General features: G+C 39.2%; 1 protein-coding gene across 1 annotated transcript in view; it reads left to right on the forward strand.

The window, feature by feature from the left end:
- The window catches only part of LOC102814786 (tight junction protein ZO-1-like), a 117,380-nt gene that overhangs the window by 83,964 nt on the left and 8,622 nt on the right, over window positions 1-24,794 (forward strand). Inside the window, exons 16-24 of the mRNA XM_006874533.1 lie at window positions 5,694-5,776; window positions 6,819-7,029; window positions 7,473-7,573; window positions 10,631-10,981; window positions 11,320-11,559; window positions 12,192-13,070; window positions 13,229-13,326; window positions 15,498-15,725; window positions 22,089-22,255. Coding sequence (XP_006874595.1) covers window positions 5,694-5,776; window positions 6,819-7,029; window positions 7,473-7,573; window positions 10,631-10,981; window positions 11,320-11,559; window positions 12,192-13,070; window positions 13,229-13,326; window positions 15,498-15,725; window positions 22,089-22,255 — 2,358 coding nt within the window. The remainder of the gene's footprint in view (window positions 1-5,693; window positions 5,777-6,818; window positions 7,030-7,472; window positions 7,574-10,630; window positions 10,982-11,319; window positions 11,560-12,191; window positions 13,071-13,228; window positions 13,327-15,497; window positions 15,726-22,088; window positions 22,256-24,794) is intronic.

The raw sequence follows: 24,794 nt of genomic DNA on the forward strand, positions 1-24,794 counted from the left end.
CTGAACAATGGTTGGTGATTATGGTTGGGATCACCACCAACTTCTTTCATCTAAGCTTTCCTTAATGACACCCAGCTAATAAGTGATAAAACTAGGATTTGAACCAAGCCCTATTGGCTTACTTCATTAAGCTGACAGTTGGAAATAATCAAATATGAAAAAGAAGTTAATAAAAACATTCCTTGTGCTACCACTTACTGTCATAACAGATATTTATAGTAAGTTGGCATTAAGTATAAAGATGGAGGGCTGTAGTGCTATTTATTCACATGGCAGATTATCTTGAATTGCAATATCACCCTAAAATGTACCCGATGCTATTTTTCTTAGTTTTTTTTAATACTGTTTAGAAAAGTTTATACCCTGCTTTCCTTCTTAATAGTTAATAGCATGTTTTTAGTTTATTATAATAATCTGTTCTGCAATTAATTTTCGATATGATTAGCCTCTTCATGTAGTTTCAAATTTATATTCCATGTTTACAAAGGATACAGAAACTGTTTTGTCTATGTTATGTTTTGTTTCCCAAAGAATATAAATCCTTACAAGTGTTACTTTGCCCGTATTTTCAATGCTTTCTTAAACTTGAATTCCTCAAAATAGGAAGAGAATGATATGTAAGATACAAACATTTCTCTAGCTGTTGATAGGTGTCGTTGGTACTTTTTTCCAAAGGGTTGTGCCACTTTTGTTGTAATTATTCCCACTGGCACTTTATGAGAGTATGGTGATGTAGGACAAGCACTGGACTGAACCACAAAGCCGGCAGTTCAGATCCCCCAGTCACTCCTCAGAAGGGGTTGCTGTGGGTTGGAACCAGCTCAACAGCAGTTAACAACAGTAGTCACGTTAACATTTTAAACCCTAAGTAATCTCAAGCTCACAATGGGGTTCTGTTTAAATAACTCTGTTCTAAGTTGCTTCTGACTTAAGTTTTCATTATTGTTGCCTGGTATCAGATCTTTATAAATCGTAACATTGAAAATCTGTAAATGAACATCTGAGACTAGCAGGCTAATTATGCAATATTTTGTGTGTGTGTGTATTACATAATAAAATAACATGTAGCACACACACAAAGTGACTGTAGTAAGTGCAGTTCATTATAACTTGAATATGTTAAAGTTGGAAATACCTACACAGGGTCGCTATGTGTCGGGACTTAACAACACTTAACAACAACAATCTAGTATTAATAAAAGTTCAAAATACCATCTTATTTTTGTATTGCTTTTTATTTGATTGCTGGTGACACTGAGAATATTTATTTCCTAAGAAATAGAACAATTAACAGTCAAATGATCACAAAATGTGAGCAGGTTAGAAAATGTTTATTTCAGTGTCTCTGTTCAGTTTGTTTCTTTTGTCAGAAGAAGCCCTTTTTGTAGATAACATTTTACCTAAAGAAGTTGATGGTGATCCTCCCCACCAGCCAACCAAACTTGCAGTTTTTATATTTAGGAAAAATTAATGTGAAGATTAGAAGCCTTGGTGTGGCCATGTAAGATAAGAACTGAACTGAAACTCTCAAGGTCAGCAGTTCAAATCTAACAGCTGCTCTTTGGGAACCCTATATAGGGTCATTATCAGTTGAAATGGACTCAGTGGCACTTAACACTTAAAAAGTTCCTCATTAAAATAATTGTAGTTGTTATTATTGTTAAGTGCTGTGGAGTCGTTTCTGACTCATAATAACCTTGTATGTATAGTTGTTGGTAAGTACCGTGCAGTGGGATCCAACTCACACTGACCCTGCAAAGGGTTTCCGAGGCTGTAAATCTTTACTGGAGCAGAAAGCCTCATCTTTCTCCTGCAGAATGGCTGGTAGTTTCAAACTGCCGACCTTGAGGTTAGCATCCCGATTCTTAACCACTATGCTACCAGGGCTCCTTATATAAATAGTAAGAATGGTTAATTGGGTTTACTCTTTTTTGTTTGTGTGTGTGAATTATGTGTTAGTTTGCATGGGAGAACATTAATTAGCTTTACATTCATCGTATCATATGTTGTTTCATTGCCATTATTACAATCCTCTCCAAGCATCATCAAGCAACCAAAGGGTGTACCCCACAAGCTTGCCCCTCGGTCGTCAGCATGCAGCCCCCTCTCCCTCTTTGGGTCTAGAGTCTCCAGCCACTCCATCTCTCCACATCATTGTCTCTGCCTCCATTTCTGGTGTCATTGTTTGTCATTGTGTGGGTAGGACCCCGCACTCCGCTCGCTTTTCTCCCTTGATGGTCCCCAGGGACCTCTGCTCCTGGACTGCAAAGTAACCACTTGCCTCCTTTTGCTACAAAATGTGTGCCTTTACATTTCCAACCCTTACAGTCAATTATTCTCTATTGTATCACAAGAAACCTAGCCCCATCTCCTTTCATCAGCCCTGCCCAGACAGATTGGATACTACTCAACGGAGATTCTACCTTCCTCCGAGCCCTCTGAATCTAGGTTCCCTCTTGAAAGCTTGTAAGCCAGTCACTTCTTGCCTTTGTAGGCCTCCCATTTTGGGTAGCCAATGTCCAAGTTGCCCATCCTTATCTACTCTGTGTATGGAGGGGATGGGAATGGTCCTCGCTATAGATTTGTTCCCTCTTTGGAGCTACTGCATCCATAGGTGTAGGTCAGATTCATCAAATTGTATCAGATTACTCTTTTTTTCCTCTTCTTTCTTCTTCTAGTCAAGTTCTGATCATCCAGCCATTTGAAGCCAGGTCAAGTGGGTACTATCAGGTCAAGTGCGTATGCCCCCTCTTCTTATCAGCTGGACGCTTCACTCTCCACTCTAGTCCTCTCTGGCCATGTCACTGTTTCTGAGGCCAGGAGTCCCCAGGTCTTGCCATACTACTGGTCAACCAGGTCTCCACCTGGGTTCACAGGAGAGTCTATTGAACGTGGTTGGACTTAGCTCTCAGCTTCATTGCTGTTTTTCCCTCACTTCCCCTTATCGGTGACAAACGTGGTCACCAGTCAGACCATATGTCTGCTCATGTATTCCCCTTGAGTCTTAGTCTTGGAAGGAGGTTTGCCCAGAGGAGACCTGACTGCTTGCCTTGATGTCTCCTGAGTGAGCAACTTGCTTGTTCTTGTAGTAATCAATTGGATTGCCATTACTGTTTTTCAGTTTTAATATCAGTCCCTCTTTCAAGAAGTATCTTCTGTTCTAGCCACTCTAGGCTGGTCTGCTTATCCTTTCAAGTGGAGATTTCCTACCTCAGAAGATTCTGGATGGGGTTCAGGATTTCACCTATGGTCTTATGCAATGCAGAAGGCTCCACAGGAAACCTGCTTCACTGGGCAATTTGTAGCCCCATTTTAGGTATTCCAATTAGTTATAGGCAGAAGACAGACTTATAAGCTTTCTATGGTGATGTTTCTGGCTATTCTTTTCTCTTCTCCTCAAGTGTCTATTTTACAGTGGTATGCAAGGGAAACCAAGATTCAAAAGACAGCCAAGCATCTTAACATTATTTCCCCTCTTTTACCCATTCAAACCATGCCTCAATCCCAGTATCCCAGAGCTTTGTTGTTCTAAGGTTGTGTATACATCATTATTTACCTCTTTCCCATACCTCTTAGCCCATGCAATCCTGTCTTGCTGTTCTCCCATCTGCCTTGTTCTTCCATTCCCCTCCCCTGTTCCCTAGTTGTCTGTGGTCCCCCTCCCCAGCATCCAAACTGTTGTTGTTAAGTGCCGTTGGATTAGATCCGACCAATAGCAACCCTGTATAGGGTTTCCGAGGAGCTGCTGATGAGTTTGAACCACCGACCTTGCAGTTCAAACGGCTTTGAAGTCTGGTGTATTAAACCCACATCGCCACATCAGTACTCCAGCACCCAAATTATCCTGTGTCTGTTCCCTACCCTGTGCTCCACCCTCCCCTCCCTCCACCCTCGTAACCAGCAAACAATTCCCCACCCCCACCCCTTTTAGTATGGGTTATTTTTCTTAGCCTTTTACAATAGCAGTCCTGTGCAGTGTTTCTCCTTTTGTGACTGACTAATTTCACTCAACATAATGTCCTCAAGGTTCGTACATGTTATGTGGTGGCTTACAGCTTCCTTGTTGTTCTTCAAGGTAGCATAATATTCCATAGTTCGTATGTTTTGGGTTTACGCTTTGAGGCAAGCTGTTATCAGAAGCATTCAGATAACTTCATTTCCTGTTCTCTTTGAGTCCAGTGAGAGACTTTTGAATTAGGAATTAATAACAAATTCTCAAACTTAAACATCCAATTGATCCATTCCTTATCTCTTCTTTGTCTAGCAGATGTGAGATTCTGCCCCCTTCTCTGTAGAGCTTTGTCTTAACAGTAGTCGGGTTCTCTGAAATCATTTTCCTGGTTCTTCAGTGTAATTTTGTATTCCGTATCTCTGCCTTCATTTAATTGGAACTTCAGAGCTTATCTAAGAATGAGAAACGTTTCTATGCCCTGTTAATGAAGAATTTCATGTCAGTTAGATCCCTGAGATTGACGACTGGAAATCAGCCTCATGCTTTCATTTGGCATATTACGTAACTGGGGGTGGGGGTAGTCAGAGAGTGACTGCAGTAGACTCACAGAGGCTGTGTCACAGTTACAAAGCTTTGGCATTTCTTGATGCTTCCAGGTTTCCTTTTATTGGTGTAGATATGATCAACTCCCAACCACTATGTTGTAGCACTGCTGCTGCTGAGGAGTGTGCCAAATTCTTAATTTCCTCAGTTCTCCTTGGCTGGATGGGCCTCTGGCCAGACCATATAATATTTTCATGTTTTTTTTTTCAAAATTGTAAGAAAGTTGGTAGACACTACCCTTGCTAAGCCATACTGAATCCTCGGTCAGGCAAAGGAGAAAATATATATCAATGTATGCATTTTTTTATGTATTGTTTACTGGCAAGTTTTTTTTTCTCCATAGTAGTACAGTAGCTTGGAATATTTTAAAAAATAAAAATATATTAAAACTCAAAGTGTTTTAAGTGTAAATATCTAATTTTAAACTCATAATTCGGTACAATTTTACTTTTCTGACTTGAATAGAAATAAAATTATCAGTATCTTAAAAATTACTTGTTTTATTTTCAGTTGAGAGAATTGACATATGACAGTTTCTCTTGACCACATGACAATCTTAAATAATTTTTCATCAAGCCCTCCTTCCTGATTTTTCTTTATTTAAAATTTCATTGTTTTCATCATATGTTATTGTGCATTAGTTTCAGTATTTTAAAAAAAGATACTGCATCAAAATACTGATTTTCTGGATTAGGTTTTTAGAGGGCCACCCCCCATAAATTTTGTACCTGAGGACAAATGCCTTACTTGCCTCCACCTAATCCCAGCCCCATTTCCCTTGGGAGACACAGATCTAACTCATTATACTCTTGTCAGGTGTTCTGCTCCCCACGGACACATTTGGTCATATCTGAAGACATTTTTGGTTGTCACTAATGTGGTGTGGCCCTGCAGGATAATGCACTGGACCATAGGTTGGTTTGAATCGCAAAGTCTGCAGTTCAAGCTCACCAGCCGCTCCTTGGAAACCCTATACAGGGGAAGTGGTGAGGCGAAAGGTGCTATTGAAAATTTAGTGGGGAAAGGTGAGGGATATTACTAACATCCTGCAGTGTGCACCAGTTGTGCATTGTTGAGGGACCTTAGTCTTTACCAATGTAAATGTGATGTTTTGTTTTTGTCCTGACTTCATGAATAGAAAGTGAACCACGTGATGCTGGAACTGACCAACGTAGCTCGGGCATTATTCGCCTTCATACAATAAAGCAAATAATTGATCAAGTAAGTTATGAACAATTAGTACATTGTAAGCTGGGAATGTTGTGTTTTTTTACTTGGGTTGGATTTGGTTAATGTAGAAGGAAGTCTTTCTGTGATTATTACTGGTATACTGTTAGGGGAGTACGGTGATTCTGTAGTGTAAATGCTACTATGAACCACAAAGTCTGTGGTTCCAGCTCATCCGCTGCTCAGTGGGAGAAACATGATGAAACTGTGCTCCCACAAAGATTTATGTCTGTGGAAACCCTATTTAGGGGCACACAATGAGTGGAAACTGACTTGATAACACTTTAACAGCAACAATGCAAGAAAATTAAGTCCTTACTGAAAGCCATTATGATAATCACTTCCAAAGGAACGTTAACACATGCATCAAAAGATCACAGCAAGTTAACATAGTGTGCAAATGTAATTAAACGACTGTGTTTGCATTGCATCAGTATAACTCAGGTTGCATTCTGATGGTTATATGCACAGAGAGTATGCTGTTGTCCTGTCAAGATCTTGTCAGGACGTTACATTACAGTGCTTAATGTATCAGACTGCAAAGTTGTTTGAACTGCAAGGTTGGTGCTTCAAGCTCACCAGCTGCTCCTTGGAAACCTATACAGGCTCGCTATGGGTCAGAATCGACTCACGTCAACAACAGCAGTTAGCTTACAGGAGTCCTGGTGTGTTGCTATAGGATAAGCATGGGAGTGCTAACTAAAAATTTGGTGCTTCAAAACCCCGTCACTCTTCAGAAACCCTGAGTCGGAACTAATTCAGTGATACTTAACAACATTTAGCTTATAAATATTGAGTCTAAGTTTGGTTAAGAAAACTAATTTTTTAAATATTGGGCTAGAAGTTGTATTGAGTTAATTTTAGATTATATATTTTTCAAAAATGTGATCCTGAAACATCAGAGGATATGTGAAATTTTCATTTACTAGTTTAATATTGTAGTATAGTCTTTGGCTTTTTTTCAAAGGTGATGGTTCTTTAAAGAATTAGCTATTTTATTATATCCTTATGTATATTGTTTTTTTTCTGTCTCCAGGACAAGCATGCTTTATTAGATGTAACACCAAATGCAGTTGATCGTTTGAATTACGCTCAATGGTATCCAATTGTTGTATTCCTTAACCCTGATTCTAAGCAAGGTGTGAAAACAATGAGAATGAGGTTATGTCCAGAATCTCGGAAAAGTGCCAGGAAATTATATGAGAGGTCTCATAAGCTTCGTAAAAATAATCATCATCTTTTTACAAGTGAGTAAAATGTCTGCTAGTCCTGGTGTGGTACTGATGGTTAATACGCCAGACTGCAAAGCTGTTTGAACTGCAAGGTCGTTGGTTCAAGGTCACCAGCTGCTCCTTGGAAAACCCTGTACAGGGTCACTATGGGTCAGAGTCAACAACACTTAACAACAACTACAACAAAATGTCTGGGCAACTAGATGTAGGCAAAATACTGTATTCTAAGTATTGAAAACTTATATTTCTTCTGCCTGGAAAACCTCCTGGTGTATCAGAAGTTGTTTGGTTGAGAATAAATATATAGGACCAAATAGAAATTTTAGTTTTGTGTCCACAAACACTATCTTTCAAAACTTTAAGTAATGGTGATTGAGCTCTAAGCAGGGTTGTTGGATGAATTCTTCTGGCTTTGGAGTACTCTAACCATAAGACTCCTTTGTTTATTTTATTTTTAGCTACAATTAATTTAAATTCAATGAATGATGGCTGGTATGGTGCACTAAAAGAAGCAATTCAACAACAGCAGAACCAGCTGGTGTGGGTTTCTGAAGGAAAGGTAAATTTTCCACTACTTTTTATCTGTTCAGTAAATTATGGTAGCTAATGAAAGATGCTTTTGATATATCATTGTTTTCTGATTGGATTACCATATTAGAGTAATTTTGGTCAGGTTAATGTTTAGGTCTGTATAATATATTTGTGAATTTGCATGTAGGGGTTGTAAAAAACTCTCTTAAAGAATTCGTCAGTTGCAGTGGAAAGAGATGGGTTGAGTTCTGACTGTCTTCTTCTAACTGAGAAATGATCATGAGTCTGGGCTTTAGTGTCTCCTTTAGTTTCCTGAAGATTAGGGGCTAAATAACTGTTTCCTAAAACACACTAGATTCTGGACTTGATGTAATAAAAAACACTTTATGAAGGCAAGTGCTTGTGGAAACTGCTGCAAACCATAGCCCTCCTGAGGGTCTCCCAGTGTCCACCAGCATCTGAAAGTCTTTAAGAACTCTTATTGGTTAAAAAGAAACAACAACCTACTTTGTTCAGCCCAGCATTTACCCAAAGTCTTAACGAGACTTTTTTTTTTTTGCACTCAGCACCTGTTAACATTCTTGCCAAGCACGTTGGGAAATGTGGAACAAAATGATAGATTCTTTCTGATATTGAATTCCGATTTTATGTACATCCACATGGCCAATCTTGAAAGGATAACTCCTTACTGATGTCAGTTTTTATGGCAGTTTTTGACAGGGAAGCACTGTTTATTTTGTTGGGAGAGCTAATACTTTTCTCAGTGTATACAGTTGAAGGAACCTTTTGTTTTTGTGTCTTTGGCCTTCTTCAGAGCAGAATTGATCAGTTGGGATTGTTTAGGGAAGATTGAGAATACCTCTTATTTTTTGTTTTTGTATTTCCTTGTTGACTTGTTTTGTATTGTGTTTGGCCCCTGCATGGCCCCTGCTTCCTCTGCCTGGCTGTGGCTGCAATGTCCTGGCTGCGCATGCTGCACGCTCAGCACTCCTGTGCCCACTGCCTCTGCACCAAGAGGTGGTGTATGCTAACATCAGAGGCAGTGTCTGCTACTCTCACCTGTGTTGATGTGTCACACTGTTTGTTCCCATCATTTCCAGTCTAGGGGGTATACTGTGCATAGGAGATCGTAAAGACCACTTTTGAATCATTGACGTGTTACTTGGGACACATAATAAGTTAATGAAGGTACAAAATCTCCACTACACCATTTTACAGCAACACATTAACCATTAGTAGTTTTCAGTCTTGCAACATTTCATAAAAAGGATTGTCATCTTCTGCTTACTACTGGGTCATACTAATCTTTTATACCACAATGCTGTTAATAGCTTTGTCAGGTAGAATGCTAATAGCTTGCACAGATGAATTTTACAAGTGAAGTTAGTCTATAAAGTATTTTCACTAAGTGTTCTGTGTACATATTTAAGTTCTTTGAAGTCCACAAATCTTAATTTTCTATAATTCCTCTTTGTGATATTATTATGTGCTTTTTTTCCTAGCTTAGCTGGTCTAATTCCCCCAGGTTTTCATGTGAGGGAAAATAAGTTATTTATTATGTAGCTAGATAAATTTTATAAATTAGAAAAGGATGTTATAGTGTAAATCAAGCTCTGTATCCCCCCCCCCCCCATTCAGTTACATGTTATCAGAATAGATTCTTAAAACTATTTCATTTCACATTGACTTTCCTCACCTACTTTAACTGTACTGCTAGGAAGAGTTCCTTTTAGCACAATCTGATGTCTTGTATGTTCCCTACTAAACCAAGAATAGTCATCTTGAGACTTTCCTAGCCTGTAGCCATATATAATTTCCTGATTCCAAGTAATGCATGGTTCTTGTTCACGTGTACATTTCACACCCACAATAAAAGCAATGAATTCCAAGTTATTCTTCCCATGGCCTTCTGTAGTTCCCTGGTTCTACCCTTCTAGACACTAGTTTTAAAAATCAGTGTAGCTAGCTAGAAGACCTTTCCTTCTGCAGTAGCCATCACAGAGTTTAGAAGCCGTGGCAATTTCAATGTGTTCAGTGTTCAGTGCTTACAGAGTTAGACAGGGACTGCTTGGAAAGCTCCATTCAGGTGACTGGACTCCCAAGAACCATGTTCCTGGCACAGACAACCTGCAACGCCATAACACCAAGCCTGCTACTGAATAGCTTCTTGCAGAGCAACAGCCTGAAATGTGTCCTTCAGCTCATGCTGAATGGAAGAGGTATTTTCTGAACTCTGGATTCCAGATCCTTCCACTTTGAGGCCAAACTGCTGGGCAGTGTTCAGGCAAGATCTTCAAGGGCCTGTTCTATGTAATCCAGGTACTAGTTCCAAATAAATGCCCAGTGACAGACAACCTGTTGCTTGCAACTTTATAGATCCCTCAAATATGTCTCCTTTTCTTTGTGGTCTCCTGTGAAAAGAGGGTCAGCATAGACTATTAGAAATAAGCGCAGCTCTTGACTACTTATAATAGAAGCATCACTGTATTTTCCTCTTTCCATCCATTGGATACTACTCTGAAAAACCCTAAAGAAGAAAATTGTTCTTAGTATAGTGGGACAACCACTGCTTAGCTGATACTTCCCATTGTGTTTATAAAAGCTTTAAGTCCAAAAATCAACTTATTTAAGTTGCTTTTGAAGTATGTACCTATTAGATCTTACTCACCTTAAACTGTGGCTTTTATTTTTATAGTTATTCTCAAATGCGCTGTTCTGTCAGTGTGTCTTTGTTTCTGTGAGCTTGGTTTGGTAGCATTCTCCCTCTTCTGGCTTTCAGCTGAGAAGCTTGTGGCTATAGTATGAAACTGAGTGGTGTTAGGTCCTTTCATTGTCTTCTGGGCCTGGACCCAGAGTCCAGCTCTGTTCTGCCAGCCAGCCCACATCTCATCCATCCAAGCCCTTCAGATCTCAAGGGATGCTCTGTGAGTCTGCATGTGTGCCTGTACAATCTTCTTGACCTTTCCTCGTCATAAATGTGATTTCTTCCAAGAAAAAATTTTCTTTTCAGTCAGCCTTGTAAAATAAAGACCATCTCTTAAGGAACTACTGAATAAAATTTTTAATTTACTTTTATTTGACCCAGGCGGATGGTGCTACAAGTGATGACCTTGATTTGCATGATGATCGTCTGTCCTACCTGTCAGCCCCAGGTAGTGAATACTCAATGTATAGCACGGACAGTAGACACACATCTGACTATGAAGACACTGATACAGAAGGCGGGGCCTACACTGATCAAGAACTAGATGAAACTCTTAATGATGAGGCTGGGACTCCACCGGAGTCTGCCATTACACGGTCCTCTGAGCCTGTAAGAGAGGACTCCTCTGGAATGCATCATGAAAACCAAACATATCCTCCTTACTCACCACAAGCGCAGCCACAACCAATTCATAGAATAGACTCCCCTGGATTTAAAACAGCCTCTCAACAGGTAAGCAGCAAGCATTCAACGTTTTGTAGTTAGAGATGAATTATTAAATTTTAGAATGCGGTGACTGAGTTAAAGAATATATTTTGTCCTTTCTTCATATTAAGAATTAACCTTGAATTTCAGTTTGAAAAAATACCAAGGGCTTAGTTTTAAACTTTATGTGCTAGTATTACACAGCAAAATATACTGAATAAAAATAAATAAATAAAAAAATTTAGGACATGAAGTCTTGTTGTACAGCACACTTAAAATGTATACCTACCACCCATTATAAATTGAAGTGGAAAGTTAGCAGTAAACAGAAACACTATATTTAAAATATTTTAAACACTTCACAGAAAGCAGAAGCCTCATCTCCAGTCCCTTACCTTTCGCCTGAAACAAACCCAGCATCATCAACCTCTGCTGTTAATCATAATGTAAATTTAAATCATGTCCAACTGGAGGAGCACACCCCAGCTCCTTCCGCCTCTTATTCACCACAAGCTGATTCTTTAAGAACACCAAGTACTGAGGCAGCTCACATAATGCTCAGGGATCAAGAGCCACCATTGTCGTCGCATGTAGATCCAGCAAAGGTACTGGTGCTGCAGTGTTGCACTGATTTGTTGCTCTCCATCTATCTAGCACATGGTCATTTTTGCTTTGCCCCTAAGTGCTACTTTGCTTTTTTTACCATGGGCGGCTTATACATTGTAATGCTTTCAAATCAGTACAAATCATTTTCGTTTTGTAATTTGCATGGCTTCAAGTGGTATATCGATTATTTGACAAGAGGCCTTTTAATTGGGAATTTATGCTTAATATTTTTATTTTATAGCTACTTTTTCTTTTCATTTTTGGTATCTTCCAGAATTCCTTAATATGTACTTGACTTCTATAAAATTCTGATGGTCATAAATTTTCTTTATGATTTTTATTTTCAGTATCAAAATCAAGTGTAATCCAACAGTTCAGTGGATTAATTTTCTAAATTTAGTAGTTAATTACCTTAAACTCATTTTTTTCGTATATGCTAAAGCATAATCCACCTATCTGCATTATAAACCTTAAGCTCTCTCCTAAGCTAGCTTTCTTTACTAATCTGGTCTCTCCTGGTAATAAATGGTAGAATATATCATTTTCTCATATTACATTCACAGGCTTATCTAATAATATAGATAAGATTTTAAAGCAAGCGCTTGTACTTACACCTATACTCTTTATTCAGGTGTTTAGAAAGGATCTGTATCCTGAGGAAATAATGAGACAGAATCAGGTTTTAAAGCAGCCAGCTGTTGGTCACCCAGGGCCAAGGCCAGAGAAAGAGCCTAATCTGAACTATGAGCCCCAGCTTCCATATGGAGAGAAACAAGCCAGCAGAGACCTCGAGCAGCCCCTGTATAGATACGACACGTCAAACTACACAGACCAGTTTTCTCGAAACTATGACCATCATCTACGATATGAAGACAGAATTTCTGCATATGAAGAACAATGGTCATATTATGATGACAAACAGCCCTACCAACCTTCTTTTGATAATCGGCCTCCTTTTGATAATCACCATTCCCGAGACCTTGATTCCAGACAGCATCCTGAAGAGTCCTCAGATCAAGGATATTTCCCACGTTTTGAAGAGCCAGCTCCTTACGACAGTAGACCACGCTATGAACAGCCACCTAGAACTTCTACCCTCCGACATGAAGAGCAGCCAACTTCTGGGTATGATGTGCATAGTAGATACAGACCAGAAACACAGCCCCATCCTTCAGCAAGTCCAAAATCTTCAGAGCCCAAGCAGTATTTTGACCAGTACCCACGAAGTTATGAGCAAGTACCAGCACAAGGATTTACCTCCAAAGCAGGTCATTATGAGTCTCTCCATGGTGCTGCACTTGTTCCTCCTCTAATACCTTCATCCCAACATAAGCCAGAAGTTTTGCCCTCCAATACCAAACCACTGCCTCCACCCCCTGTTATTTCTGAAGAAGAGGAAGATCCAGCAATGAAACCACAGTCTGTACTCACTAGAGTTAAAATGTTTGAAAACAAAAGATCTGCATCATTAGAGAGCAAAAAGGATATAAATGACACATCCAGTTTTAAGGTAATTTTATAAATATGTCTGCACTTCTGTAATGCAAAAGCACCATTATGTGAAGAATATACTCCTCAAGGTGCTTCTTAGTTTGCCCTTGCCTCCCTAAATGTAACCAGGTGTATGATTACTTGCTTTTGAGGCATGTTTGTCGTATTTTCCTGCAGCCTCCAGAAGTACCATCGAAACCTCCAGGTGCTCCCATTGTTGGTCCTAAGTCTACTCCTCAGAATCAATTCAGCGAACATGACAAAACCCTCTACAGGTGGGTCAGCTTGATGGCGCTTTAAAGACGAGTTTGGTATGCCACTGACCAAGAGTATGGCCTGATAGCCAGTAGAAAGTCACTCTATTCATTGAGGAGAGGTGTGAAAGGGAGAGAGAAATGGAATGCTTTAAATTTTCTGTAACGAAGCTTTGGTAAGCCTGCAGAAAACAAATTTTTCTAGCAAGTGTCTAAAATAAAATTGTAAGACCTAAAATTGATTTTATGTTTTTAGTTTAAAGAACGCTTTGAGCCATGTGAATGAAATCATAACTTTTAGGCATGAGAAAACATACTCAAATTGGGTAAAGTCAACCATATAGTGAGCGTGCTCCATGTGCTTGTCACTGTGCTGAGCACATCAGTACAATGAGCTGGGAACATTTCTCTGAGCTTGTAATAAAGAGGAACAGCTAGCCAGTGTGAATGACTTTCCTGGCCCTTTGATGGCCCTAAGTCTTTTCATGAAAATGGAAACTACTGTGATGTCATCTTTACCCAGTATCATTATTTGTGAGCTATTACTGTATCTGAAATAAGTTTCGGTAATAGCCAAAAGTTTAGAGCATCTCCTCCCTTTTGTTAGTACAAAACGTATTTAAAGTGATCCGTTTTTAATGGTAATGTTCTAAAATTTACTAAACAGAACGTACATAGCAATGTATGTATTTGCTTTTAATAGCTTTAGTTTCTTACCCACACTGCTTTCCTATGCCTTCTAGAACTTTAGACTACATGGAACTATTGTTTGTTCTCGTCAGGAGCACTTATTGATCCTGGCTTACTCTCCTTTGAAGTTTTTCATTTCTGTCAGTGATTACTTGTCGCTAGTGTTGCTTATATGCTCTACTACGAGGGTGAGTCAAAATTTATCTTCAGTCTTCACTGGAATTTATTTTAATCAACTTTTAGATGATACACTTTGTCCTTCTGTCAAAAAGCTTTCGTATTCCCTTATTTAAAAATATTTTAGTGTGAGCTGCTAGCATTGAATGCACCATTGTCTTCACTTCTTCATCAAGAGGTGTATCTTCGTCCTCAAGGGGCTGCATTCACGAGACCACGCAGGTGAGCATCCAATGGAGTAAGCTCAAGACTATAGGGAGGATGCTTTAACAACTCAGAACAAAGTTTTTGCTAACAAAGTTTTGTGGACAGGTGTGCAGACGTGCATTGTCATGTAAGATCACAACATCCTTGAATAGCAGTCCTCTCTGTTTAATCTGAAGTTTAGACTTTTCAGCTCTTCAGTGAGCATCTCACTGTGTAACGATCACTGTTGATTATTGAACCTTTTCCCTAGTAGTGTTCCAGTACTGGCTCTTGACAATCTCAGAAAACTGTATTAGCCTCAATTTTCCAGCTGGTTGACTATTGAACTTTTTCTTGGTTGGCGATTAAGAATGTTTCCATTCCATACTATCCTGTTTACTCTCAGGCTCGTAGTGATGACTCAGTGTCTCATCGCCAGTAACTTTTTTTTTTTTTTTTCAAAATAAACTTTTACCTTCCTTCTAGTATAGATCCCACATTTTGTTTGCAGATGTCCACGTTCACTCCTGCACAGCAGTGATCTTGAACGGACAGTGCTGATAAGACAGTGCAGCCAGCAGAAATTGTAATGTAACCAGAGTGTGGACAATTTTTGACTCGCCCTCCTAGAAGTTCTCCATTACATTCACTTCTGTTGTTCTTATTTACCACTTCTAATCTGCTGTGGAGTCCTTCATTGTTGCAAATGGTTAATGGGCTCAGCTGCTAGCTGAAAGGTTGGTGGCTCAAGCCCACCCAGAGACATCTCAGAAGAAAGATGTAGTGATGTACTTCTGAAAATTCCACCATTGAAATCCTAGGGTGTACAGTTCTGCTCTAATATACTTGGGATCACATGAGTCAGAGTTGACTCTATGAAAACTGGTTAACCGGCTCTGAGGCCTCTCACCAGATAATCATCAAGCATATTAAATTGTGTTAATGGACTTGTGAACCAGAGTGGGGCTGCCTTTTCAATTATGTATGAGGATCTGAGGTTTGGAATATCCACTTTGACTGCTGGGTGATTCAACTAGATCTTGAATAATCACAGTAAGTCAAGATAGGGTTTATATATTCCATTTTCTTTGTAAAGTTAACATCTAGAAAGTTCTGTTACCTTACTCTTTATCTGCCAGGATCCCAGAACCTCAAAAACCTCAGTTGAAGCCACCAGATGATATTGTTCGTTCAAATCATTATGATCCTGAGGAAGATGAAGAATATTATCGCAAACAGCTTTCATATTTTGACCGAAGAAGTTTTGAGAACAAGCCCTCTGCCCATATTCCTGCTGGTCATCTCTCAGAGCCTGCCAAGCCTGTGCACTCTCAGAGTCAACCAAGTTTCTCAAGTTATTCTTCCAAGTATGTTATTTCACCATATTCCAGTATAATATTTCACTAAGACTTCGTTTTTAAAGTAAGAAGCATAAAGATTTGATTGCATAAAGTGGGGTTAAACTTGTGAAGCCTGGCATGTTTTGATGGACAGTAGTGAAGGAGCTCTGGTAGCGTAGTGGTTACGAATCGGGCTGCGAACCTTAAGGTCAGTGGTCGAAACTACCAGCCGCTCCGCGGGAGAAAGATGAGGCTTTCTACTCCCGTAAAGATTTATACCCTCGGAAACCCTGTACAGGGTCGCTATGGGTCGGGACCGACTCGATGGCACTTAACAACAACAACAACAAGTGAAGTATATCAGATGAATGATTTCTCTCAACTTCTCTGAACTTAGTGGCTCAGCATTGTAAATCCTTTCTAGGTCTGGAATGTGTGTTTGTGTCTAAGCTTTAAACTTAAAAAACTTTTAAACTTAAAAAGCACACAGACTCCTGATTAGATCCTGAGGATTGTCTGTTAACTATCACTTCTCATTTACTACCCAGTAAAAATCTTTTTTAGTATAGGCTTTAAAACTTGGAATACTGAAAACCAAATTCTGAAAACCAAATTCTACTTACCACTGTTTTTCCTAAGGAGTCCTGGTGTGGCACTGTGGGCTAATGCACTGGACTGTGCAAAATCTATTTGAACTGTAAGGTTGACAGTTCAAGCTTACCAGCTGCTCCTCGGAAGCACTGTGCAGGGTCACTGTGGGTCAGAAAGCTGACTCTGCAGCACTTGACAAGAGCAGCAGCATTTTTTCTAAGGGATCACTTGAAGTGAAGACTTAGGACATTTATGTCACTGTCACCCCTTTCAGTCTTTAGTATCTCTAGAGAAAGCAGTTTATGAGAAATACAAATGGAGGCTTTGAGTGTGGTAGTCAGGATTGTGCTCGTATATGGTATCTTATGTTAGTGTTGTGGAGTCCTGGCGTGGCGCTGTGGGTCAATGCGCTGGACTGCAAAGTCAGTTTCAACTGCAGGGTCAGCACTTCAGGCTCACCAGCCACTCCTCAGAAACCCTATACAGGGTCACTGTGTGTTGGAACTGACTCAGTGGCACTTAACAACAACAATATGGTAGTGTTGTGAACTTCTCTTAACATTATGCTAGACTGGTGCCCATAGCATCTTCGGAACCACTAAGGCGAACTAGACCCAGATCCTTCGGAGCCCATCTTCATTTAGTAAGGGAGGAGGCTGTAGTCTTTAACAGTCACTTTTACTTAGGCAGCTAAACATATTCATTCCTGTCACAAGAGAGACCACAGATGTGGTTTAATGAGATGTATTTTATGTGTTGTTGTTGTGGTTAAGTGCCATTGACTTAGTTCTGACGTATAGTGACCCTGTATAGGGTTTCCAAGGAGCAGGTGATGGGTTTGAACTGCTGACCCTCATGTTTTGCAGTCCAGTGTTGATACTGCATGTGGTTAAATCTGAAAGTATTGGTACTAAATCATAGACCTTTAGTAAACCAAAATGCAGTGTGAAGCTATTATATCCAGTTAGATCTATACACTTCTGAAGGTGGTAGTTTTGCCTCTAACCTTTCCCTGAAGCATTGTGTGTGCTCTGAGATACACTGTGTAAAAATGGCAGTCTAGGCATCCTTGAGGAACTGTAATCAGGTTCCTTTGAAATGTTGAAGTTTTGGGGTCAGAAAGAGGTCTGAAGGGGCAAGGTCGGGGCCTTCTGGTGGATGGAGTAAGATTTCCCTATGAAATTTTCATAGGACAGTGCTTTCTACCCTCTGAGAGTAAGCAGCTGCATTGTCATGAGGGAAAGAATTTCTCAGCTCAACCTTACTGGCCTTTTTTTCACCAATGCAATTTTCTTAAAACATCTTGCTCTAATAAGCCCTGTTATCTGTATCCATCGAGAAAATCTATCCAAATTTTACTCCCTTTTGTTTATTTTGATTTCTTAAGTCAGTTCCAACTCAGACCCTCTATAGGATTTTCAAAGAGCAGCTGGTAGATGTGAACCACCGACTTTGAGATTAGCATCTAGTGCTTATCCTACATTATCAAAGCAGGACTCACACAACACAGTCTCCATCACCTTCTGAGCTGGCCTTTTTACCTGAAGCTAACTGACCCAGCATATTCCCTCTGAAGCTACTGTTTGATTGGACCCTCTTCTCTGGATTATGTGGGTAAATCTGAGATTCATCCCTGGTTGTGATTTATTTCATAAAATCTTCATTAGCTTTTATCTTGCTTAAAAGATTAGCTCTTTGAGCTGGCTGATCTTCATGCATTGCTCTTAACACACCCATCATCCTGACTGTGAAAACTTGACATTTGGTAAAAATTGAAAATGCTTAACCATGTGAGATCCCATCTTCAGTAGCTTTTGTGTCAGTGGTTATTCTGTGATCTTCTTCCACGAGTTCTGCACTTCCGCAAGAATTTATAAGTTGAAGTTGACAATTTTCCCTCTTTGTGAGTTTTACTGACCTTCCTTAACCTCTTGATTTATCCTAAAACTCTTATATGAGGTAATAGTCTTGTGACCTTGTTGCAAAGTTTCAATGATTCAGGAAAATATCCACTTGAGTTTTGTTAAAAAAATTTTATTAGCTGTGACTTCAAAAAGATTTTTTTTCCCTTTCATGCTACGAAAGAATCCTTGTTGTATTTGAAGGCACTCTAAGGAGACTAAGACTAGTATGTTACTGAGAGAACTTACCTATAGCTATCTACTGATCACTGAGGCATTTGTGGTATAAAGGCATTTTGTTTGGTATAAACTGGAACCCTAGTAGCAATACTTTTTGGCTTACCTTGTCATAGTTGCATAAATAAAATGCAACCCTAGAAGAATACTTTAGGTCTAAAAAGTAAGTCATAAAAAACATTTTTAGAGGAGCAAATGGAAAGCTTATTTTGTTTTATTCATTTGGTTTTCGCATAAGGAAACTTAATCACTTAAATTTTCTTTACCACTTTCTGACAGGGTCTAAAACAGTGCCCAGTGCATGATGTTGTGTCTTTTATTAGCTGAAGTCAAGTTGACCACAGACTTATGGTGGCCCCAGGTCCAGCAGGGCTGTACCATTGTGAAAGTAGATCTCCAGGCCTTTCTTCCTAATCTGTCTTAGTCTGGAAGTTCTGTTGAAACCTGTCATCATCATTGCATACATGCCTTCAGTGACATACCGGTGGTAGCTGCGCTTTTGAGATGCATGAATCAGGAATAAAACCAGATCTGCTCTATGGAATGTGGCAGTTGTGATGAACCACGAGTGCCCTTCTAGCCCTCTTATGAGTCATCATTGTTATGCGAGTGACACTCAGCACAGGAATGTGCTGGATGCATCAGGCTCTGGCCTGTCCTTTGACCTGCTGTGAAAGGAGCCATTGTTGACTGGGTACATGTTTCCCAAGGAGTGCTGTGGGAGTGAAGGCGCTCTGGTAACATAGTGGGTTACCATTTGGACTGCTAACTGCAAGGTCAAAAACAGTTTGTACTTACCAGTTGCTCTGGCTCTACAGTAGAAAAATGAGGCTTTCTGTTCCCATAAAGATTGACAATCGCAGAAACCCTATACAGGGTCTTTCTGAGTTGGAACTGACTCCATGGTACATCACCACCACCACAGTTGTTTGAGTGAGAAAAGGGTAACTTGGGAAGGACACTAATAGACATTTCTTATTTGTACGAAATTAAATCTCCATAATTATGCTGCAATTCCCCATGTAGATTTTTAATTGTTACCAAATTAAGAGAATGAGGATCATAAAAGATGACTCTCCTAGAGGGAAGTTGTTTCTACAGCAGCCTTTTCCTTTCAGTACTGTTTTACTTTCTTGTTTACGTAATACACCTTAGATGCTTAGACAGTTTAAATATGGGGCATTGTTTGTCCTTCAAAAACATTTACTGTTTGGTTGTAACCAAGAGACTGCCGTCCAGGCCTTTGTTTCCTCCAGTAAAACATAGAAAAAGCAAAATTCTCTCCTAAATAATTTTTTCTTGTGTTTGACTTTAAAACTCACCATGAAAACGGTGAGTAGAGAGGGAAGAAATCTTTGTTAGTGCAGAACAAAGCCCTCAAAAGCAAATACCATCTTGTTTTACACTTCATAAAACTGAATTCGATGTTTTCCTAGATTCTCAGAAGAACAAGAAGAGCAGCCTGTACATACGCTCTAGTCCAGACACCAATTAGACTTTGTAAAGGAAACTAGGGATTTTTTTTTTTTTCTTCTTCTTCCTTCTGTCACCAGAGTATTTAACTCTCTCAAGTTTCATGTCACCATGAGATTTCTGAGTCTCAAAGTAAATAAATGGTGGTGGTTCTTAGCCTTTCAAAGAACTAAGTGTAGGATTGATGTTATGTTTGTTTTGTGTGCGTATTATTAGGTAAGAGGGGTTGTAAGAGTCAAGCAAGGCAGCTTTGCAATAGGGCTCCACCCATTACAGGGCTTAGTTTGTGATTAGAGGTGGATAAGGTCTTACTAGAAAGGAACATATGGTAATCCTAGTCATGGTTCAGGAAGGAGCTCTGGTAGCGTAGTGGTTACGAATCGGGCTGCTAACCTCAAAGTCATAAGTTCAAAACTACCAGCTGTTCATGGGAGAAAGATGAGGCTTTCTGCTCCCATAAAGAGTTACAGACTCGGAAACCCTATACAGAGGCACTATGAGTCAGAACCAACTCCATGGCACATAACCACCACAACCACCAGTCATGTTTCAAAGGTACACATTTGCAGATTCATCATTACGCTACTTAGGAGATCAGTATAACTGTGTAGTACAGACATTAATTAGCTTTTGTATTGCTTTTTCCTGTGTCTTTAGAGATTTTCTTTTACCCAGTCCTTTTCTTATATTGGATCTTCTAACTCACTTATTTAGAATAGACTTAATATGCTTGCTTACATCTCCTTGATTTGGTTTATTATTTTTTTTTGCTCAATTTCAGTAGCTGCAGTAAAGTGGGCAGAGGTGGGAGAAGTAAATCTCAGACACATTGCTGTCCACTCAAACATCAATAAAAATCTATAGAGACTGGGCAAACAGGAAAGACAGAACATATACATTACTGTATTTTAGTTTGTTAGTAATTTCGCTGTTTAAATTAGAGTTGGTGATAGTTTCTTTTATAGACTTAATTTTGGTGAACTGGAGTATGAATTTTTGGTTGATAATTTAAAATGACTTTGAGTTCCATTTGCTGCAGATTATTTACTTAATTAGATTGATCTTTTTTTTTTCCCTCCATTTTTCTATTGCGCTTGCTTTGCCATCGCCTAGATATCTTGGCTCTTATTCTAGCTATGACTACTTGAAAAGGAACATCAAGTGGTAAGACTGGCATTGCCGTGAGGTTGTTCCATAAGGTGTCTCCCTCACTGTGTCATTGGTATTATGTGCACTTTCAGATAGTAATGTCATTTTCAGAGATTTTGCCTAAGTGCCTATGATCAAGTAAACAGCACACGATTAAAACTAATCATAAGACAATTTAATAGAAATCTCCCTTCACAGTGTACTTCACACTGATGTGAGTGTTTGTGCACATAGAACCAGTGAAGCTTTGGCTCTCTGCAGTAAGGTTCAGATGGCATCATTGCAGTTGTAGATCTATTTAAAATATTTCTTTTGTGTAAATTTTATCTATTATACACAATTGACCATTTGAAATATATATATATGTATACATACATACAATTTGAATTGAAATGAGCTTTGTAAACTAAAGCTAAAGGAATATTTTTGGTTCTATAACACTTTTTTTTAAGAAAATCTGGCAAATTAAGGGCAAATTTTAAAGTAGAAGCTGCTCAGTTTTTTATTGTTCTGGCCATTCCTTTCCTTACTGTCATGGCTGCTTTCTGACTGTAATAGCAGAGCCGAATAGTTGTGCGGCAGTGAGGCCCACAAAGCTGAGAATGGTTACTATCCAGCCCTTTACTGAGAAAGTTCGCTGGCTCCTATACCTTAGTATAAAATCAAAAGTGGATCCAAGGACGTTTTAGACCAGCATTTTCCAAAATATTTGCAGGACTTTATTAAACCTAACTTTTTTTTTTTTGGTAAGTAGTACAATTGAATATTATAAATATATCCAAAATCTTACCTACCTTTTGGTTGTCATTTTCTGGATGTTTTATAAGATATTCTTAAAGCATCTGTGCTGTCTTGACATTCCTTGTGCTGATGAATGGTTGAACTTGTTTGTATATTTTGATAGAGTAGCTACCCATCCTCTTGAAAATTGGTGAAATTTTTAAACTTTTTTTAGAAGTTTAGGGATACTTGCAGGAATGAGAACTTACTTTGTATAATGAATGCATTTTCAGGTGTCATTTTTATGCTCTTTCAACAGGGGAAAGCCTACTGAAGCTGATAATATGGATCGATCATTTGGGGAGAAACGATACGACCCAGTCCAGGTCACTCCTCCGCCACCGCCACTGCCCTCCCAGTATACTCAGCCCACCATCAGTGCTTCTCTGGCTCTTCACACGCATTCCAAGGGAGTACTTGGGGAAGGTACAGTTCAGACACTAAAACATACCACTTATAGCACAGTGTAATGCTTAGGATACGAAATCCTTATCATTATTAAGTAAGATTGTTTTTACATAAATACATACCTGAAGGCTGTAGTCTCAGGAACATTAACGAATAGTCCTTTGTTGAAAGTACTACTCCTGTCTGTCAGTTTTGCTAACATAGCTCACCTGTATGCCAATTTCAAATCTTGTAGAAATAATATCTGTTTACCAGTGTATATGGATCTAGTTACTAGAATGGTGACTTGTAAAATTATTGTTTTATTCCATCTTTACAGATGTTGTTGTTGTTGTTGTTGTTAAGTGCTATCAAGTCGGTTTCGACCCATAGCAACCCTGTTTAGGGTTTCCGAGGAGCGGCTGGTGAGCTTAAATCGCTGACCTTACAGTTTAAACTGGCCTTGTAGTCCAGTGCATTAACTCACAGTGCCACACCAGAACTCCAGAAAGCTGTATGTAGGAAAAGAATGATCTAGCAAAAGAAAGTACTTCTTTGTTCTCACTTGTTGCAGTGAATGCCATTTACCAAAAGAAGAAATAGTGTACTGAAAATGAATTTTACTTCTCTCTCCATGAGTGAGTTCTTTTTAAATTGTGAAGTATTTCATTATCCCAAAAAGTAGAAAACCTTCTAAAGTCCCCCTCTGAGCTTTGTTGATTTTCTTCTCCCCCCACACCCCTACCTTTTCTTTTGTTTTTTAAATCCTCCCACATCGGTTCCTCTGGTCATGTCACTTCCCTTCTACCCTCTCCCAGAGGTACCACCACCTTAAACTGGTATCTGTTACTTGATGTATATTTTGTATCTAAATTCTGCTACTGTATTCACAAGGGATTTTTGTTGTAACATTTACTTATAATGTCTTTACCTGGTTTTGACATCAAGCTTATGTTAGCTTCATAAAAGATAGCTGGGGCATGCTTCCTCTTCAAATTCCATTTGGATCATTTTACCTTACTGCTAACAGTACACCAGTTTCTCTTGTTTCTCATCCTTGCCAATTTGTGTCATTGTTGTTGTTAGGTGCCATAAAGAAGGTACCGACTCGTAGCAACCCTATGCACAACAGAACAGAACACTGCCCGGTCCTGAACTAACCTCACAATCCTTGCTACATTTGAGCCCATTGCTACTGCCACTCCTAATCCATCTCATTGAGGACGGCGGGGAGGTTTTACTCTTTTTCTTTGACCCTCTGCTTTACCAAACATGATAATCCTTCTCCAGGAACTAGTCCCTCCTAATAATATATCCAAAGCATGAAAGACAAATTCTGGCCATTCTGGCTGTACTTTTAACAACACAGATTGGTTTTTTTTTGTTCTTATTTTTGTTTTTGCTTTTGGCAGTCCATGGTACTTTAATATTCTCCTCCAACACCGTAACTCAAATGTATCAATTCTTCCATGTCCAACATTCACATGCATATGAGGTTATTGAATACACCATGGCTTGTTTCAGGCGTACCTTAATCCTCAAACTGACATCTTTGCTCTTGAATATTTTAAAGAAGTCTTGTGCAGCAGATTTGTCTATTGCAGTACGTCGTTTAATTTCTTGTCTGCTGCTTCCTGAGCGTTGATGGTTGATCTGAGCAAAATGAAGTCTTTTGACAACTTCAATGTTTTCTGCATTTTTATGACTGCTGTTTATTGGTGATGATTTTTTTCTTTATGTTGAGGTGCAACTCATACCAATGGCTATGGCCTTTGATCTTCATCAGTAAATATTTTAAGTCCATTTTACTTTCAGCAAGCAAGTTTGTATCATCTCCACATTGCAGGTTGTTAATGAGTCTTCCTCCAATTCTGATGCCACATTTTTCTTCATATAATCCAATTTCTCGGGTTATTTGCTCAGCATAGACTTGAATAAGTGTAGTGAAAGAATATATCCCTGGCACACACTTTTCCTAATCTTAAGCCATTCGGTGTTCCCTTGTTCTGTTGGAGCAGCTGCCCCTTGGTCTATGTGCATGTTCCTCGTGAGCACAGTTAAGTGTTCTGAAATACTCATTCTCTGCAGTGTTGTCCATAGCTTGTCGTGATCCATACATTGAAAGCCTTTGCATAGTCAATAAAGAACATTTTTCTGGTATTCTCTGCCTTCAGTTAAGATCCATCTGACGTCAGCAATTTTGGTATTATGAAAATTTTAAATTTTGTCTGTCTGCTGGTGGTGTGTTGTGGAATTGATTCCAACCCTGTAGAGTAGGGTTTCTTTACAGGAGCAGAAAGCCTCGTCTTTCTCCTGCAGAATGGCTAGTATGTTCGAACTTTAGGTTCTCAGTCCAAATTGTAACTACTGCGCTGCCAGAGCTCCTGTTTTTCTCAGTCTATTGGGTATGAAATGGTATTTCATGACCTCTGTTTTCGTTTAGCATTTTGCTAACGGATGATGAGGTTGAGTATCTTTTATGGTTACTGGGTCTTCTAGATTTCACTTCTGTTTTGCTTTTTCATTTCTTGTCCATTTTCCTATTAGGTAGTCTTTTTCTTACTGATAAATGGATGTT

Source organism: Chrysochloris asiatica, unplaced genomic scaffold (genome assembly GCF_000296735.1).
Source record: "Chrysochloris asiatica unplaced genomic scaffold, ChrAsi1.0 scaffold00282, whole genome shotgun sequence".
Lineage (NCBI taxonomy): Eukaryota > Metazoa > Chordata > Mammalia > Afrosoricida > Chrysochloridae > Chrysochloris > Chrysochloris asiatica.